We start from the raw sequence: 20,782 nt of genomic DNA, 5'->3' as shown, positions 1-20,782 counted from the left end.
GTTAGGTTGGCAGTCTTTGCAATTTTGTGGTATTTTCCACTGTACTCAAGTGTGGTCACACAGTTTAGATATTTAACGATTTCTGCCACGCGGTCACATTGTCTTCGAGAAAACTCGTGAAGTTATAACAAGTTTAAAAGGTGACAATATTTGTGATTTAATTATTGTTGGATTGTAAACAAGAATTAAAATATGTCGCTATTTGGTGCATTAATGGGTGATTTCGATGATGATCTTGGATTCATGAAGTAAGTTTCCAGATAACATCATCTGCTGGTGATGTTCAGCTGTGTAGTTGTCGATATTGGGGCGTGGAAAATTAGCATGGAAATTGTGCTAAAAACAGTGTCTAAATGTGAAATGTATATAAAATACTGGGGCAGAAGTTAGCAGCTTGTGCGATTTTTAATTAAAATAGTTCATTCGCTGATTAGGTGCTTCGCTGGGCAGCGTATGTGCTCCGCTGTTTGTCAATTTTACACAATACACACACAGCGCAGTTTTTCGTATTGTGTTGTGTATATGGGATTGTGAATGTGTGAGTGTGAGTGCGCAGCATGCCATCGTAAAAGCAGTCGCAGCAGGAGGAAGAAAAGAAGACAAGACGGAAGGCCCGCAATTAATCGATAATTCCGATTGTACGCTTGCCTCTGTCAATATAAATAAGATTAGCTTTGCTAGACTGCAATAACAAAAACTAAGTCTTATTGCCATTATATCAAGTTCTGGAATAAGACATAACGTCATTTTCTTTAATTTTCTGTTTATTATGTCATTGTGTGTAAAGGTGATTTTTATAAAAGGAAATAAATGAAAACCCATATATATTAATTCATTACATACATTTCATAGTAAATTAAATTTAGTCTATGTTGGCTGAGGAACTCAATAAGTAATACGTCTAGCTATATATATGTATGGTATATCTGCAGACTAAAGTTGACCATGACCTGAATCTTGAAGATGTTACTTTCTAACCATATAAAATGTCATTTGTCCGTCTTCCCATACGGTGGGATATATATATAAACTGAGTCGTTTTTAATAAGGACTGTAATTGTAAGAGATACGTTACACATATGTGCCTAATATACATATTTAAAAAACAGCTGTTGTAAATAAAAGTAATCAAGTTACCAAGTTATATTGTCAGCAGAAGAAGTAAACGTAGTAGTTAGGGTACAACTGAATTCTTTCTTCATTCAAAAGCAATTGCCTCAGCAAGCGGTTGCTTTTTGAAATATCAAGCCACTTTACTCAACTAAAATATTGAAAGTTTCGTTTTCATTTCATTAGCTTTCATAACAAAAACCTTAACACACACCATTCGAGATAGGTGTTCATATTTTCGGCATACTTTATTCGAGTTATGAAACGCAAACGAAATTTAAGCCGCAAAAAAAAAACTGAGACTTCAGAAATGGACACAAAGTTTGTTTCCTTTTTTTCTGTAAATTAAATTAATATAATTGGTTTATTTTCTGATTATCCTTGCAGCAATCATATGAACCACCACATGAACGCAATGAATATGCAAATGCGCTCGATGAACCGTTTGATGAACTCGTTTATGCCGGACCCTTTCAATATGCTGGGTCCATCGCCATTCGATTCGGGTTTCCAGCAGGGAGCCTTGATGGAGCGCAGTCAACAGGCAATGGCTCCCATGGGCGGCGGTTTATTTGGCTTTCCAGCCATGCCCAATTTTAATCGTTTGCTCAATGCCGGTGCGTATTGATGGCGTAAATTATTGGAGCTTTCTTTTCTGATTGGTTTTCCTATTTTGCTTTAGATATTGGGGCAAATAATGGCTCCTCGTTTTGCCAAAGCACAGTGATGACCATGTCCTCGGGTCCAGATGGACGTCCACAGATCTATCAGGCTAGCACCAGTACCAAAACCGGACCTGGTGGTGTCCGCGAGACACGCAAGACCGTTCAAGATTCACGTTCGGGCCTAAAAAAGATGGCCATAGGTCATCACATTGGCGAACGTGCACACATCATCGAAAAGGAACAGGATTTGCGGTCCGGCCAGCTGGAGGAGCGTCAGGAGTTCATCAATTTGGACGAAGAGGAGGCCGAACAATTCGACCGCGAATTCACATCACGCGCAACACGAGGCATCATGCCACATGGTAGTGGTCACAGTGGCTTGCACGCCATACGCGGCGCTCGCCCAGCTGCCGGTGGCTCAACAGTTACCATTGAACCACTTGACGATGATGACGACGATGATTGTGTGATCCAAGAGCCGACGCGAACCGGCCGTCAATTGCCCGCTTTGCCCGCGCCACCGACGGCACCGCACAGCAGGTGAGTCGAAGGCAACTAACTTTAGTCTGTCCTGACAGTCGTTAGCAGGTTAAACGCGTCGCATTTAGTGAGTTTCATTAGATTCGAGTTATCAAAACTTTCGTTCCACTTGACACACTCGAGCTTTGGCCTTTAACACGCAATATTTAAACCTGGATATATTTTGTGTGGTTTTTAGTTAACTAATATGGCTTACAGCTGCTAACATCAATAGTTAATTGTATCCTAAAAAGATTGGATCTTAACTAAACTTGTTTTGGTTTTGTTAAAATTAAACTGGAAACTAGCAACACAAGGTATATCCAGGACACAAGGATCATAACACTATTCAGACTTAGACTGTTCCCTCTTTTGTAGCCTTTCTTTCTTCACAATGCCCGCTAAACTAAAACGTTTGTATTTACTTGCAGATATAATAATTACTAATTCAAGCAAAGTACATACAGTATATTTTACTAATAATATATAAAAATATATATATATATATATATATATATATATATATACATATATTACTTCAATATATATGTATACATGTATATCAGATTCAGAGAAACCCAAAGCAATTGCCTACAATACAAAATCAATTCTGCTTTTACATTCCTACTACGTTCAAATACTAAAACGATAAATGAGAGTAATTTGAGGTAGGCGGCAAAGCAATTTGTAATTTGTAATATATTAATTTACATGATTTCCCGAAAATTACAAAAAATAACTTTACGTATTTTTGATTCACTTTTGTTTGATTCAATTCATATGCCATAATTTACATATATACTTGCATTCACGTTAATTAAAATACCCTCAACGCGTTACGTAATGGATTGCTACGTTATAAACTACTACTACCAATACCGTAACACAGTTTTAGTGGCTGAAAGATATACGCCAGAATGTGTTTTGTTGTAATCTCTTTTACATTTTCTTCGAATTGATTCCATACTACGACGACAACAGCAACAACAGCGAAACAGCAACAGCAGCGACAACTTCGCCACGTAGCGACGCTCCAGCAACAACGTCAGGATCCTCGCCCCCAACCTATGACGTAACTAACAACAATTATTTGGGCGTCGGAAATACGTCAGCATCGCGTCGCGCCTATATGCGCAACGGTCAGCATTTGGCCACGCCCCGTCGACCGCTACGTACGCCTTCGTCGTCACCACTGGCCACTGTATCGAGCGCTAGTCACAGCATCGCCGGCACGCCAAGGTTTGTTCGCATAAGCAAAACAAGACAACAACAACAAACAAAATCAACCAAATGAAAGATATATATGCCTAGTTCCCTCAACAAAAAAAATTTAAATACGTTCAATTTCCTTATCAGTTACTCGTCACGTAACGTTACGTCAGCTTAAAGTGAGTCTTGGCTATTGATTCGTTAAATTTGTTTTGCATTTTATCCTTAAGCGTAAGGATCACATTAAATTATTTGGCTGTTCAAATTTGAAATTCTATCCTTTCCTTACGTAACGGTACGGTACGTGAAAGTGCATTACGCTCACATTGCGTGTTGCTTTTGGCTCTTCACTGTGCTGAGCTTCTTTCCTCAATCCCCTCTAAAAGAAATAAACAATTAAATAGTTTGCAAGCTTAAAAAATTTCTTAAATTTATTTCACGTCCTATCCTTCTATCCTAATCTTACGTAATGCTGATATTGCGTTACGCTATTTGGCTGTTAACCAATTTGAACTTAATTCCCTCCTACGTTCCTTACGAAATTCTGAACGAAGTAGTTTCTACTCAATTATATACATTTTGATATCTTAAATAACAACTCGCTCTATTTCTCTCTCCTCTCTACCAATATATATATACATATATATAAATAAATATATTTCGATTTTGATGCAGAGATTGGCGTTTATACAATTCACGTTTCTATCGCAAATAGAGATATCTATACGCATAATATATGATCCATAAATTATAATCAACTTATACACAAATATTTAACACACACAACTTAATTGAATGAGACGCGTTACGTGCAACGTTGCGACGTAATCACAACCACCTACTAACCAGTAACGGCGTTTGGCGACGACGCTCCAACTCGCTATTTATCTGTATCGCTCGCTGTGCTCCGTCATGAAAATCATCGCTGCGACGCTACGCATCATCTACGTTACGCATCTCTGCAACGTCACACACACACGTTGTTACGTGCCACCACATGTTACGTGTAAGGCCGCCCAAAAAATCCAAAATGAAAACTATTTACAGCTATGTACATTAAATTTTACTACTACACACATTATCTATATAGTTAATGTAAAACAAATAAGGCGACGTACACGTAATCAGCATGTTGTGTCACAATTGTCTTATTTGCGTATTACGTAAGCCCAACCACTTAAAACCCAAAAAAGAAATTTCCAGTTGAAGGGACGCGCGTGTTGGTCACATTATTGTTTCGTTGCCTGTTGACAAATTCCATTACGTTTTTCGTTTAACTCTTACGCATAAAAAACTCATCGTTACGTTACGCCACGCTACACAACGCTTAATTGGTCTACGTTAATACATTATATATTCTCTACGAACTACGTGACACAACTTCGACGCATATTTAAATTGTTGTTACTGCGCTGCTGCTGCTGCTGCTGCTGTTGCTACGTTCTGTTGTCTTACGTGGGGGAGACTGCAACAACACACACACATTAACTGCGTATCTCTCACATTACGTAACGGTGCGACTAATATTGCCCGACCATTTATCCAGCTTTATCTCTCTCTCTCCTCTCTGTCCATTTCTCATATGAATAACGCACTCACGCCTCGCCTCGCTCTCACCATTTTAAGATTTATGTTCGAATTGGCCTATGTACGGAATGATTTTCTATATAAAACTTTTACGTTATCATATTTTTACGTATTTGCGTCGTTCACCCATACTTCGATTCATACAGCTATTAATATGGTCTTTCTCTCTGTACAGCATTCATCCACATCCCTATGCTGCAAATCCCGCAGCCGCCCGTCGGCAGCAGCGTCTGAAGCATCATCATCAGCAGTCAAGCGCCTCGCGCGGATTGGAGGATGGAGTCGAGCCGCGCGTCAAGTCGGGAAAGCGGAATAAACCTCAATAATAGAATATAGGGGCAAACACACACACACACACACACACACACATACACACACACACACACGCACACACACGCACACACACTTACAACACTACAATACCCTATCAACTCACATATAAAGATCATCACACAAACAATGTTAATTTAGCCTTCAATTGCAAAGCGCCAACCCATAATACATGTTATCGATAAACACTAACCTAGGCGCACTCTATTCTAATTACACGTTATAATATACATATATATAAATATGTACATATATATATATATATATATATATTTATATATGGATATGTATACATGCAGATTCGCATATCTTTCGTTCGCTCTTTTTATTTTTATATATGGGATTTTTGGCTTGATAGAGCCCGAAATCCATGACAATTTCCCAAAGCTTTGTAGCGACACGCGTGTCCTTGTATAAAATATCCTTTTATACTTTGACATGGAAAGTGCGCGAATCTGCGATAACCCTTTGATATCGATAGTTGCACGCCGTAGGGCATCTGTTCACAACTCCACACTTGCAAACGTACACACGCAAACACTCACACATCCCTACAATACACGCGTCCACAATATACACACGGAGCTACACACATCCACCAATACACACTTATAATGTTAATAAAAATTTTTAGTTGTTTAAAAAGGTAAAAAAAAAACTAAGTTAAAACGTTTTTGAAATATTCTCAAGATTTTAGTTTTTCTTAATAGCGTGTAAGCTTAACTTTGCAGCGACTAAAATCAAGAAGCCGCCTCCTAAACTATATAAAAATAAACAATATTATTAAGACATAAGTAAATGTTTGTGAATTTAATTAAACGAAAATACATACATAGTAAATTTAAAGCGTAAACAATATATACAACTGCTTAATTAGAAATTGCCTAACTTCGGGTCTAGAGCCTAGTTTAGTCAATCATCTCCATTTGCGTTTCTTCTGATTCACGCCAATTGCGTTGAACCATTTCCACGAGCTGCTTCCAAAAAAGAGTGCGTCGGACATAGTTGGCCAGGCAGAGCAGTATGAACGCCCAGGCCAGGATTAGGTAGAAATCTGTCTTCTGCGTTGGCACCAATGGAAGTGGTCCCCATTGCATTGTCTTACGGATCATGGGGTTCAAGCTGTTTGGGTCGACAGTCTTCTTTATGTTTGTGTGCCGCGTTACAAAGCCGCGTATGCTGACTTTGTCGGTGTTGGGCGATTCGTATTTGATGAGCGGTCTTCCCTGGTGGAATATCATCAGAGTTGGCAGTGCAACGATGCCAAACTCTGCATTGAAACGCGTAAACTCATACGCGTCAATATAGGCTACCGGCAGTGTGGGTAACAAATGCGGCAACAGATTCACTATGTTCGCCACCCGAGCGCACTCGAGGCTAGTGACCGTACAGAAGTGCACTAAAACGCAACTGCCAGGCTCATGGCGTTTGGTTGCATTACCAATTGGCTTTAGGAGATTGATAATCTCCTTGGCACTTTGCATCACAAGCAGTTTTGGGGTAACTATGCTTCCATTGCCAGTTTCCTGCACTGGATCCGGCTGCAGGCATTTGATTAAAATTGGCGGTTTGCGTGGTTGCGGCTGTTCTGTCAGATGCATTATATGCTCATCATCGGGCACACAGATGCGACGTTCCTGCATTAATGCGTACGACTCAAAACTGTAAGGACAATGGCCATTGGAAACATTGCCCAAGGGTACGGAGCCTGATCGGTTTGACTGGAAATTGAGACCCAGGTATTGCAGAGCGCCTAACAGGCCAGACAGCTCTCCATGAGCTTCTGTCGCACACATACCTGTTTATACAGTAGTCATTGTTAGTGGCAGCAGCAATTGATTTGCCTATATACTCACCCAAAAGGAACAATATTGACAATATTACATTTGTATGCATTTTTGTCTTTATTTGGTTACAGTGTGGCTGCATTACTCCAGAAATAAATTACCAAAAATTATGAATTATAAATAGTCAAAAAACCTACTCAGTTTTATAGCGACTCCAACGAGAATACCAAAAATATACTATATTCTTTTGTCACATTTTAAATATTAAAATATTCTGCTATGTAATACTTTAAATTAAAAATATCGAAATACTGAATAAAAAATACTGTCGATGAGCCGAATTACAATTCCAATTAAATACTGTTCTGTTGGTATTTACCACTACTAAAGCTTACTATTATGAAACTCGAGCGTATTAATTTAAAAACCATTTTGGCCAACTTAATAAATTAAGGGCAAAATTTATGGGACCACAAGTTGACATTTTGTTATTACATATCCCACGAGTCAGCGTGTGTCAATTATGCTTGGCCATAAACACGTACATTTAACCCCTTCCTCCACACATCAGACAAATATTTTTCCTACTCAGCATTTCTGTGTGAGATTTGCATACCCTAACCAAATTTAAAATGGGGTATGCGTTGTGAAAGAAGCATGTATTATATTGCTTGATAGACTATATGTTTAAATATGTTATTGTCCTGTTGGGTAATATTTGTGTTTTACATGCTGAGTATATGGTCTATAAATACGGGTATAAAATAGTCAAGTGATGTTATTAAAGAGTCTTTGCTTGTCTTTTACTTTCTTTTGCGTTTTTAAAACCGACAACATCAATTTATCATGCTAAAGTGGTGTCCATATAAGCGGAAGTTGCTGTACAAGCTGACTGCTCAGGCCATGCCAGGCTTATGCACAACGGCAACAACAGAAACAACAACAACAGAGATGGGCGAGCCTTTGTGGCCGTTTTTTTTCCAGGGGCGTCAGTGTTGAGGGGTGTCACAACTATTTTCAACATTGTGCACACATTTCATTCATTGAGTGCATGTTGAGCATATTTACAACTAGTTACAGAACGATGATGATGACGCCGACAAGCCAACTGTGCTGTTAAAAGGCACTTTATGCGCATTTATGGCGCCCATCTTAAAATGTCAGTAGGTTTCTTGTGCCCTGCAACGATTAAGCAAGCGTAGATAGTGGCTTAATGAGGAAATGTTGCTTTAATTTCAGTTTAATTTTTAAGCATCATTGTGCTGCAGTTCTTGTCAATCGATAATTATCGATCATCTATTGTTATTTATTTCCAACTTTCCAATTAAATATTTTTTATAAATATTAAGTTGCATACAAAATGAACTTTATTCATATGGAGAAAGTTTACTGAAAGCATTATTGGGTGCCATAGCAACTAGCTGCTGTCTGCAGAGCATAGATCAGTCGTAGGTACTCGCAGTGAAATGCTTTGATAATTATCTTCTGGCAGCAGCGATAGCAGTGGCATTTGCAATCAAATGAATTCAATTGAAAATATTTCGATTCTCTCCAATGCCTAGTTATTTACAAGTTCGTATCGAGCAGCGTCTGTAGGCGGTCGGTTGGCGTGGTCGGAAGTATTCGGGGTGGCAAGCTGCGAGAGGCTGCCCGGGGCAAGTCGCCAAGTCCAAGAGCAAGTCGTCGAACTTTTTGCTCTTTCCCGGGCTCTCGATATGTGACGACAACAACAACGACAACTGCAATGCTTGCTGCGCTTTTCTTCAACTGATAAAGATAAGACCAAGGAGTTGAGTAAGAGTGCTCGCAGTGAGACTCTCGAAGCAAACTTTTGCCAGCCTTTGCGGTTGCCGCCGCTCAAGTTGGCCAGCATTTTGTGACAATTTATTTTCTATGCTTTGGCGTTTGCTTTCAACAAATCGAAAAACTATTAAATTGGGCTCTGAGCCAAAAAGGCAACAAAACTAAAAAGAATCCAGCATGAAAAGTCAAACCTTGGGTACCCTAACTATTTGGGGTCTCCCAATTACTGGTCTCAAATTTCGCTTAATTAGTGATATGGTATACTAAATTAAGTGATGATCCATAGTTGTAGAAGAGATGTTATAACGGGTATTTTGCTGCTAATAAAGGTCGGAAAGAAAGTTTAAGGCTTGTCATATTTTAAGTAAAGTTAATGCTAAAGACAAAATATCTATTTCATATATTTAATGGCTGATTGATAGCTAATCGATATTTGCCACTCTTTCAAAATTAGTTCTAGATGTTTTTTTTTATCGATTTTTAGTTTTTGCTTATAGCCAGAGTTTTTCATAAGAAATGGATCCATTTGCTAGAGTATTTAGATAAAAGTTTTACACGCCGCTCACAGCTCGGAAATTTCACTGGTTGACAGTCACGCGACTTCGCCATGGCTTGGCACATTTGATATCAAGTGCAACTTTTCACCTTTGCACGCCGTTGACAGGCTTCGACGACATCTGCTTAATTGGATAGGAAATGGCCAAGGCAGTCAAGTCAGCAATAAGATCTGTAAGCGAACCAACTGGACACATTAAATGTGTAATAAAACAAATATAAAATATTTATCAATTTCAAGTTGATTTACTATACTTTGATCAAGTAATATTAAGTGTTTTTTATTAAAGCTGAATTCTTAGATAAGTAGTATATTCATAATGTGCGTCAATTGTTATCTGCGTTGGGAGCGTGTTTATCGACTATTATCGATTATCAATACCCACTTAATAAAACTTAAGAGTTTAATGATAAGAGAACGAAGCTCTCACTTCTTCAAGAGTCCCACTGTATATAGTATATATAAGATATAATAACACTATCATATCAAGTAATTCACAACTAGTTCTTACTAGTCACAGTTCATATTCCACTCATAAATATAGCACATAACCTCACTTTCCGGATATAACCTCAATTGCTAACGGTTGGAGTCCTGTCACAGATCTTCGCCATGCAAGCACAGATTAACACTCTTTGAATAACATCCGTACATCTATAAATATGAGCTTGTTTAAAATAGACTCAATAAAAGGTAAACTACAGCTCATATTCCACGGCATGGTTGTCCTGGGAGCGGCGACAACGCCTACAGAAGTCGCAACACTAAACTAATTAAAACTTTTTGGGTTTTTTCTCTGCTGTTGGGTTCGAGCTAAGCCATATGGCATTGGACGAGAGTAGCTGTACGTGGCAACCTGGCATAAATTACGCATTGAAATCACGTAAATGCTGGCAAATTTAATCAGCCTGGCATCAGAGTGCGGCTGGTTGCTAAGCAAAAATTAAATTTAACAACATAACCAAATAAGGACACACAAAAACGAACAAAATCCGCAAAAAAAGCCAAATCCAATAAAGAAAAAAAATCGTTAGTGTCAAACGTACAAAAAATTTGCACACAGCTACGTGACTTCAATTTCTCACTTAGCCGCAGCTCCTGTCGGTCCTCGACTGCCCACAAGGATATGTCTATGGCTCTGTGTGTGTGTAGGTGTATTAGTGTGTTGTCTTTTTTTTGGTTGTACTCTCTGCCTGTCGCTGCAGAACTTTTAATCCTTTGCACTTTTGTCAATGTCAAGCCGGGTGGGTGGCCAATGACAAACAGGAAAAACAAGCTGATAGAACCCCGAAACAACATAGAAGATAGCATCGAAAGGAAGTCAATGTTTATATGCCCTTACCCACAAGAAATTGTTAATTGTCCGGCCAGAGCAGCGCTACGCTGCAGACAGATGAGTTTGATAGATAATTTGATGAATCTTTCGATTCGATATATATCTGCCATTATAGAAATAGAATCTAAAATTTGAAAGAATGATTATGTTTATATAACTCAATCTATTCGATATCTTAATATCATTGTCCATTAAGTGATTTAAGAATTGGTATATTTAAGATATAGAATCCTAAATTTAATATATTTAACCTATTAAGTATTGAGGTTCTGGGCAAAATGTACTTTATTTCTACTCAAAAATATATTTGCTAGCATACTTAAAAATACAATTGGGAAATGGCTTTACATAGGATTATATTCTTATTTTATTGTATTTAGTTTTACTCATTAAAAACCAATTTTAGAGTGTGCTTATCTCATAGAAAGCCACTCAAAACTTAGTTGCGTTGCAAACTTAATAAAAATTTGGTAGGCAGTGACCCTGAGAGTGTGTGGCCATGTGTAGCATGCCCCGAATAGTTTTCCCCCACAACGACGTATCACAAAATAAAACTAATAAAAAAATAAAAGGGCCAACCAATAAAATTAATTGATTTTGAGGTTTTCCGTTTGCTGTGTGCCAAGCGATTTTGATTTTTAGCCGACAGTTTGACCGCATTTGACGGACACAGGTTCGGCCAGAGCTTAAATGTGAATTGCTTGTAGTCTAAAGCAATGCCAAGTGCAGCTGACAGCAGGTGTGGTAACAAAATAAAGAATCTAGAGATGAAAGCTGGCCTGCCAGCAGGTGCTCTACCTGTATATGTAACAACAGCTAAACATTTCATAAAACCCTAATTACACTGGCTAGCAAGAGATGCTGAAGTTTGGTTACAAAGAGTCTGAGTTGCCATGGTCCTGCAATATCCCAAATAAAGTTGTCAATATAATATCACTTGTTACACAAAAATATGAACAGATTTGATAAGTCTTAAGAATGCCCATTTTCTGATTGAACGTTTTGACTTTTCTCGACAGCCATTTCGAGTGGATTAGTGACAAAAGGTGTCAATTGAATGCAGAGTTTGTCCGCACACCTGCGTCGCCCGTGTGCCCCTGCGTTTATTGACTGCCCTTGCCACAAAAACCCGCTTGCTACGCCGCTCGCATTATCAATTATGCGTTCGCACTGCGTCTCGTGTCCGAGTCCCGAGTCCCGGTCCTGTAAACTTGGCAATTTATTTGCACCGGAAACTCAACATAAATCAAACTAATTTCTCCAGGGATTTTTGAAACAACTTTCGACGTGTCGCCCGTCGGCTGCGCTTGTCTGTGTTTAAATGTATTTGTGTGTGTGTGCGGGTGCGGGTGCTAGTGTGTGTGTGTGTGTGTGTGTAGGTGTAGCTGACTTTGTGCCTGTTGTTGTTGGGCACGTGTTTGGGGCATAGCAAATTGAATTTGTCGCGCCATGTTGCATAATTTGGGGCCCATTGTGCGTCTAATTGGCCAAAATGGTGGAGACCAACAAGGAGCACCCGAGCTCCTTGAAATGCTGACATATAGCCGTACCAATTATTTATGCTATATACGTATTCCACTTATGAACAAGTCTAGACTTCGACTATTGATTGTACTGGGGTGTATTCTGGCACATTGTTCAGACGCTCAATCCCTTGGGAACTACACATAGGCTCTTAATTTAACTGGGTTGGCCCCAAGGGAATGATTTGATATGATATGATACGCCAATCAAACAAGATTTCAAATCGGTATATATCGATTCTCGATTAAGGCGAATACTTTGAATTTGGTGTCTACATTTTGCTGAAAATCGATAATTATCGATCTGTGAATGACAATTGAATGGCCTTACAATATGCAAAATTAACATTAAGCTTTTTGAAATTATAGTAATATTATATATAGTAATATTTGTACAAATAGCAATCCCTGAGATGGATCAAAAAACTAGCACAGGAAATCGATATGTATCTGTTATTAGATTAATTGGAATATTTATTAAAAAAGTAGTTTCTTTTGACACATGACTGAGTCGAAATCGATATATTTGTATCGATTCTTAAATAGTTATATGGGTTTTGAGCACATTCTGTATATTTATCGATCTTGCGATAGCAGAAATTGTGACTGAAATTATTCATAATTCAAAGTTAATTTTTACTGCTGTTTCAACTATGTTTTAAGCCCTCTTTCAGGCTAGCCGGGCACTTGGCCAGTTTTGTAGACAGTCACAAACACTCTCAGTAGCTTGCTTCAATGAAATATATTTCCAAAAATTTTCAGTTTCCAAGCAAAATGTCTGACCTGCTGCAATGTGTGGAAGAATTGCCAATGGAGCCGGTGCTATCGGAGCTGTCGCTGAAAGCGTTCCGTGGCGGCAACCAGCTGCCAATCTGGGATATAGCCGAGAAGGACTTTCAGATGCAGAAAGAGGAATTGGTGGTGCCGCTGCTGCTGCAAAATTGGGCACAGAATGATCCCAGGGATCTGTTGCTGAGGCTCGGCTCCAAGCAGATTTGTGTCAATCGACTGCGTTTCATGTGCTACTCGAAGTACGCCATGGAGCACCTGAAGGGTGGACAGCGTGAATTGGTGTTGCCCGAGGATCGGGTGCCGCCGGAGGGCTTGGTGCGCACATGTAAATGGATGAACGATCCAGTTGCAAAGTTGGAGCGTAGCTTTATTATGCAAGTGCTGGCGACCGCCTTGTACTTGGAGATCGAGCCGCTGATCAAGCAGGTGTGGTTCTGTCTGGATATGGTCGAAGAGTTTAGCGAGGATCAAGCCTTTGGCGTCTCCTACGAGGCACATCAGCTGGGCAACATGGTGCCCATGCTGGGCCTGGACACGACCATGCTGCATCGCATTCAGCGCTTCTTTCTCACTCTCGTCGCCAGCGTAGAGTTTGTTGAGCTGCCATTGCGGCACGTACGCTGCCTGCTCAGCTCCGAGAATGTGGCCGTTAATTCCGAGAAGGAGATTTTCTATTCTGCCGTGCGCTGGTTAACTCACGACTGGACGGCACGGGCTCAACACACGGCGACCATCATGGAGACGGTGCATCTGATGTTGATGCCACGCGAATTCATTATTGAGCTGCAGTCGCCCTCAACTGAGTCGGCGCCCAGCTGCATTATCCAACAGAACGAGTTTCAACAGCTCATCTACGAGGCCTAGTAAGTAGGGAGACTCCATTATAAACGAGCTCTTCAGCACTCATTTTCCTCCACTTACCCAACAGTTCGTCTCACACTCTAATGATATTCAACGATGGTTCAAAACTCTTTGAACAGCTTTACGATATATTCAAAATCGAGCAGCCTGTGCCGCGGCCTTTTATCTGCCACGATCTATGTCCCTATCACAGGGCGAAGCCCGATGATCCTGAGAAGGACTTTACATACGACGACTTTTTGCGATACTTGGGTATAATCCAAGCAAGTGGCCCTTCTAACTGGAAGACACTGACCGTTCAACAAAACTCCAGGTCCTTTAAAGTGCCAAAAGAAGAAAGTCTTCCTTCGTCTGAATCTGTCAGTTTGCAAAATTAGCTTTTAAAATATTGAATTTCCGTGACAAATACTTTTTATAATGAAAACAATTATGTTTTTACAATAAAATAAGAAATATGGAAATTTATAAAAAGTGAAATTTTATTTTCAGAGGTCTTTAATCAGATCAGTGTATTAAAGCAGTCAAAATGTTTTTTTTTACTTAGGAATGATCGACTAGGAGACACCCGGACTGCTATTCACAAATGCCTTTATAATAGCTAACAGCTGTGAGCTTATAATATTGCTTTACTTGAATTAAATGTTAAATAAATATTTGTAATTGAAAATTTATGGATTGTTTGAAATAAACTCGATCTCTATGTGAGAAGAAGCGCACATAATTTGGAACTCTATTAAGCTATTTTTATTATTAAAATTTAGAACTATAAAATTTTTATGCTAGAATTTTCTACATAACATTTGGCACTTTTGGCAACTTTGTCACGATGAATATAAATATATATATGTATATTGGCATTATATATGCATGCTAGTTGGAGCTGGCTGCTCTGCAGCTTTTTGTAATTTTCAAAACAATTTCCTCATCAGCGACAACAACAGCAACAACAAGTTGGGAGAAACATGGGGAATAAGTGCAACCACATCGTCAACATCGTCAGCTCGTAGCCTGTTTTGGTTTCAATGCTCGCGGCGTTGCTTGTGCGCCAACCACGCCCACCCAACATCCCAACGTCCCAACGTCCCCACAGCTCAACCACCCAAAACACTGCACTACCTAGTTGCTGTGCCTGCAGCGCACTGCACGTACATGATGCTGCTGTGACCGTAACCACCTGGTGCCAACCACCTGACTCGCACCACCGTTCCTCTCTCTACTCATGCTGCTTATTGGCAAATTGAAAATGTTGTGCGGCCAAGGAAAAGATGTCTGCAAAGTTGCGCAATGGAGATTGCTGGCAAGTGTTGTAGTTGTCGCAGTTGTTGCTGCTGCTGCTGCTGCAGTTGTTGCTGTTTTGGCCTAATGATGCTCAGCTAATAAATGCAACGGCAGCTATGGAGCTCAGGGAACGCAAGCCGCCTAAAATCGGCTTACATCAAAAACATTTGCATAATTATATTCAGGTAAGAATCGCAACTTGCAAATAGTTTAAGATGTGTGCACATCAAATTTGTTACTGTTTTTAATGCTTCTCGTTGCAATATTTTAAGTTGGTTTTATATACAAGCTGGGCATATAAAGACTGGCTATCAAACCCAGCTCTATCAAGAAGTATTCTTGGCTATTTAGGACTTCGGCTCAGGGAATATTACACGTGTTCAAGGCGCTACTGATTAGACATTCTCTGTATATTTATTCTTCATATTTATTGTTTTTAATAGATCATTATAAAACTGTGATAAAAGAGAGGAAGTTAAATAAATACAAAACATTTGTATATCCAACTTATAAACTAAATTTTCTCAATAGAGAACAATATTATAGAAATCTGTATGAATATTTGATAATGTTAAGGACTATCTTAACATTACTTGAAATGCCTTTTTTAATTATTGCGTAATCTGTTGATTATGTTGCCCACAGTCCTCGGATACTTGGAATATTGTTGGCGCATTTCTAATTAATTATTTTTGATTACTTTTGCATTAATTAAATGCCTTTTCTGGCCGGCCATGTCGTGCCATGCCTTCTAGCCGCGTGCGAGATGGAGGCTCTGCGGACACTTCTGCGCATAATAAATACTAGAATGAAATTGCTCGTGAAACAATGCATTTCCGGTTGTTCGATCCACCATTCACATGCCCCATTCACACTTCGCCCTCCACACTCCACATTCATATAGCCCATTCCTGCGCGTCTTCCTCCCATTCACATTCACATTCACATTCACATGCCTTCCGTTCACATGGCATTGGCGCTGTTTCCGCTTCAATTTTTATTTCGCGCGCCCGCCTCGATAACGCTTCGCAGCTGCAATAGAGTGGAGACAGGCGAAGAGCAGCGCGTGGGGAGCACTAGTGGGTTGCCTCGGCTGGAGTTCCTAACGCCTCAGCATTGGAAACTGTTGAAATTGTTGCCTGCTTTATGTTGTCATTCCATTAATTATCGCTCGTTATTTTAACTTTTAGCATGGAGCGCAGCATTTGCGCTTCTGCCTCTTCTGCCTTGAATTTTTTTGCCATTGTCTGCACTTTACAAATACTTCATAACATTTGACAAGCTCTTTCTGTTTTTGGCTTTTATTTCTTTGTGTTTTATGTCCTCTTTTATTTTTATTTTCTTTTTTTTTACTATTTTGTGGTGCCAACGCCTTTTGTTTGCACATTAAATGGCGTCGGCGGCCATGTGAATTGTTGGTGTTGGTGTTGGTGTTGGTGTGTGTCGCGGTCGGGGTAATGAATTACTAGCCACATGGTTTTTGTGCGCTGCCGCCGCCCGCTGTCTCGCAACAATGACATTGCAATTTTTAGCCAACCCCAACAATGTCAGGGACAACCAGTGCCACGGGGGCGGCTGAGCGAGGCGACTGGGCGGGGTGAAGCAGTGGTCGCAAAAAATGCAGACACGACTACGGTCGAACCAGGCGCAAAGGCGGCCAGAAATTATGCGGCTTTAATTGGTCGCAAATCGTTAAATGCTTAAAACTGCTGCAGCAGCAGTTTTTATATGGTGGGGCAAATTAATTTAATGGCATTTTAAGGCTATACATAAAGATAAATCGAATCGAATTACCCACATATTATACATTTAATATTATATTAATGTTATTTATTTACTAAAATATTATTATATTACATCAGTTTTAATTTTTATTTGAGATAAATTTGTATTTATGTGAGCAAGTCTTTATAAATTTATTTACTTAAAATTTTATTTTTTATTTCTTATTTATTTATTTATTAACTTGTTTAGATTTTTATTCTTTTAGTTCTTTATTTATTTTTTACTAATTCGCTTATTTGTTTCATTGTTTACTTATGTGATTTTTGTTTACTCAATAATTAATTTTTTTATATTTCACTTTTGTATTTATTTTATTTTATTTTATTTTTTCATTTTATTTATATATTTATTTTTTTGTTTATTGTATTTATTTATTTAATAATTAATTTATTTATTAATAATTCATTTATTTATTTTACATTTTGTATATATATTTTATATATTAATTATATATTTTTATATATTAATTATCTATTTAGTTATATTTTTCTTAATTAATTTATTTATTTATAATTTAATTTTTTTACTTTAATATAATCATTAATTTATTTTGTATTTTTTAATTTTATTCAATTATTTATTTATATGCTTGTGCTGTCCGCTACTATTATACATATATACATACATATATATTATATTTAGTCGTAAACACCGGCAGTATTCACATGATAATTAAGTGTAATATGCTTGACCTATGATCGCTGGCTTAGTATGATTAAGCCGAAGCGTTGAGGGAGCAATAAGAGCATGTGAAGACTAGAGAGAGATAGGGGACGAATAAAAGTCTCTCATAATTCGAAATCTAGTGGGCCAATTGCATCTAAGTCTTGTATTTTTCTGTTTATGTGTTGTGAATAATGTAATATTATACAATAATACATTATGATGAGGAATATACATGAATTAAGTTAGTAGCTAGTTTTGATAGGTTTCTTAGTTTCTACACTAACTAGGATCGGATTTTTGAAATAAATTGAATCGTAGTGGGCTAGGATTATGCTGCTAAAATATGTATGACAAAAGAGTGTTGATTATAATCTCAAAAGTTACAATAGGAAGATGATATTTTTTGTTTTAAGTTTGTTGCATTTATTGCGACTCCTTGGGTATACGTTGCTAAAGTTTGTTTTCAATAACTCGATTAATAATAATAAAAAAAATGTTTAATGTGCGTCGACTATCACTGTTTTCACCACCTTCATCAGTAAGTTGATAAGCAATTATGTTTTGGTAAATTGAAAATATGGCGTTTATCTTTTAGCTTTAAAGCGGGCTAAGGCATAAAATTAAGGCATTAAAATGTATGGCACTGTGGACTATCCAATGGAGACTTCAAATATTTTCCAATTAACTCGCAAATCCACTTCTGTGTGCCATACTTGTAACGAGCCACGCATTTATTGGGGGCTACGCACATTTTTCACTGATTGGTTTTATGAGTTGTTAACAATCGATTGCATGTTTTTTGCGGCCATTAGTCTGCCGCTACAGGCGGGGCCCATGTTGCCTGTGGGCGGTGGCACGCCCATCAATAGTAACAGGCATATAATAAATCATGTTGTACCTATTGTAGGCAGCGCACACACGCGCAGCAGCTACTTTGATTCATTGCAACGGGCAGCAGGGCATGAACCGTGGCAGGCGGAATGGGAATTAGGAGTTAAAACGGATGATAAATAATAAGCAACAAAAGCTGACAGCAACAATCACAGATGCCTGCGGATGTCTACATTTAGTAGCTGTTTAACCAAGTGAAAGTGCTTTAAGTTCATGGTATAGAACCCGATACCCTACACACATAATATATAATATGTAATATATATCAAGTATATACCAAAAAGTTTCGTAGTCGTGTCAAAATTTAACTGTAATTTGCTATATGAAAATATAAAAAATGTATATAAAAATATATATTACTTTTTCTGAAATCTTTTGGCAATTATAGATTTTTTTAATCTATATCTATATTCAATGATAACTTGAACATACATAAGACTTAGAGTTTTAATCTTAAGATTAAAATATTTATATAGGAAATGATGGTATGAGATTCCAGGGATATACTATATATATGTATAACTTATATTAAAAATATATATATGGTTTCGATATTAAATCTTAAGCTGCTTTGATTTCTGTCGTAGTCAGATGCATATATATTTATATATATATATATATATATATATATATATATATATAATATATATATAAATATATATATATATATATAAATATATATATATATATAAATATATATATATATATATATATATATATATATACAGAGAGAGAGAGTCCAAAAGAGTTGGAGAGACAGGGCTAAATAAACTCTGATTCTGAGAAAAAAGACATTTGTTATATTTAATATAACGGATACGGGTTTATGTGTCAATCAAAAAAATCAAAAGGAAACAAACCCCGAAAACAAAAAGCAGAAAACAAAACAAATTAACCTTGGCCAGGGAACACTGTTTGTTTGACCTGTGACTTAACCTTTACATTTATCAATGCATTTAGTAAACAGACAATACCATACATTAATTTTATTTGCCAATTTCAAGTGTCCGACATCATTCAACAGCATCATCAAACAACAGACAATGGACAATGGCCATTCCCTTCCCAATCGCCTCCACCTACTAACCCCAACTCTGGAATTCATGATATCCAGTTGGCATTTATCTTGATCGACCGGAGTGACACTTTTTGTACCGCACCAAATTCAATTTGCTTTATTGATAACACACAATGAAAGGCAATACAAAACAGTAATAAAAACAAATATTCTACGTTCCAGAACACAACAACCTTGTGATACGCTACCCAAGCGTAGCGTAACAACATTTTAAAGTCGATATTTAGTCAGCCAATCAGTAGGTCAATTACTCAATCAAATAATCGGTTAAGCGTTTAAGGAAAAAGTCTTTCAATCAGTTAAAAGATCAATCATTTTAACATTCAGTAAACGAAGCAAATAGACACCAATATAGGTAAACAGTCCAATAAGTTAGTCAATCAGCCAGTCATATAAATATTTTAATCAATCAGCATTAGTCAGTCAGTCAATCAGCCCATAAAATCAATTCTTCAAACTGTCAAAATCAATCAATATTTCAGTATCTAAAGCAGTCAAACACCCCAACAGACAATCAGTTCAATAACTTAGTCAATCAGTCAAGAAACTGAATTGTTCGACCGGTCAATCGGTCAATCATGCTGCAACATCCAATCAGTCAATAAGTAAGTCAATCAGCAATGAAGTCAATCAGTGAGACAGACCATCTTTTAATAAATATTTTGATTGATCATTTGTCTTCAATCAATTTTTCCAACTCTAAACAAATTGCTTTTTATATAAGTATATTTGTTCAGATTGCCAAAGACTTCTTGCAGCATACATACCCCACTTTTGAATAGTGTATAACAATGTGCTGAAAATGTTCAGATATCTAGAAAAAAGGAACACAGATTCTTGTTGCCTTTATCGGATTGCGGCCAACGCCATATAACAAGGTAGCTGTGAAAATTTATGGACATTTGAGGAATTTTTCATTTATTGGCCTGATGCGGTATATGCACATAATACCTATGTATGGAGTCGCTGCATAGGTGGGTGTGGGTGAATAGTGTTATACGAATAA

The 20,782-nt window shown here is 37.8% G+C and overlaps 3 protein-coding genes across 9 annotated transcripts; 2 read left to right on the top strand and 1 right to left on the bottom strand.

Moving 5' to 3' along the window:
* Positions 1 to 92: 92 nt before the first annotated feature.
* Positions 93 to 5,533, top strand: LOC111592137 (myeloid leukemia factor). 7 transcript variants are annotated; one of them, XM_023304182.2, is made up of 5 exons: positions 93 to 248; positions 1,498 to 1,727; positions 1,793 to 2,315; positions 3,276 to 3,533; positions 4,179 to 4,509. In XM_023304182.2, the coding sequence occupies exons 1-5, from the start codon at positions 193 to 195 to the stop codon at positions 4,216 to 4,218; spliced, it is 1,107 nt and encodes a 368-aa protein (XP_023159950.2). In that variant the 5' UTR covers positions 93 to 192; the 3' UTR covers positions 4,219 to 4,509. The 7 variants fall into 7 exon arrangements, with proteins under 7 accessions (XP_023159950.2, XP_023159945.2, XP_023159948.2 ...); XM_023304177.2 differs by lacking the exon at positions 4,179 to 4,509 and adding an exon at positions 5,266 to 5,533 and having other exon boundaries at positions 94 to 248; XM_023304178.2 differs by lacking the exon at positions 93 to 248 and adding an exon at positions 1,202 to 1,431 and having other exon boundaries at positions 4,179 to 4,507.
* A 204-nt stretch (positions 5,534 to 5,737) lies between these two features.
* LOC111592155 lies at positions 5,738 to 7,358 on the bottom strand. The gene is made up of 2 exons (XM_023304205.2): positions 7,277 to 7,358; positions 5,738 to 7,218 (listed from the first exon to the last, which is right to left on the bottom strand). Exons 1-2 carry the CDS (start codon positions 7,347 to 7,349, stop codon positions 6,329 to 6,331), a joined length of 963 nt encoding a protein of 320 aa, XP_023159973.1. The 5' UTR covers positions 7,350 to 7,358; the 3' UTR covers positions 5,738 to 6,328.
* Positions 7,359 to 13,121: 5,763 nt separating this feature from the next.
* On the top strand, positions 13,122 to 14,476 carry LOC111592185 (kelch-like protein 26). The gene is made up of 2 exons (XM_023304251.2): positions 13,122 to 14,080; positions 14,146 to 14,476. Exons 1-2 carry the CDS (start codon positions 13,161 to 13,163, stop codon positions 14,453 to 14,455), a joined length of 1,230 nt encoding a protein of 409 aa, XP_023160019.2. The 5' UTR covers positions 13,122 to 13,160; the 3' UTR covers positions 14,456 to 14,476.
* Positions 14,477 to 20,782: the final 6,306 nt, after the last annotated feature.

The sequence above is a fragment of the Drosophila hydei genome, unplaced genomic scaffold (genome assembly GCF_003285905.1).
Source record: "Drosophila hydei strain 15085-1641.00,03,60 unplaced genomic scaffold, DhydRS2 tig00000060-arrow-pilon, whole genome shotgun sequence".
Taxonomy (NCBI): domain Eukaryota; kingdom Metazoa; phylum Arthropoda; class Insecta; order Diptera; family Drosophilidae; genus Drosophila; species Drosophila hydei.
The sequence above is the reverse complement of the archived record's forward strand: the minus strand, read 5'-3'. Positions and strand labels throughout refer to the sequence as shown.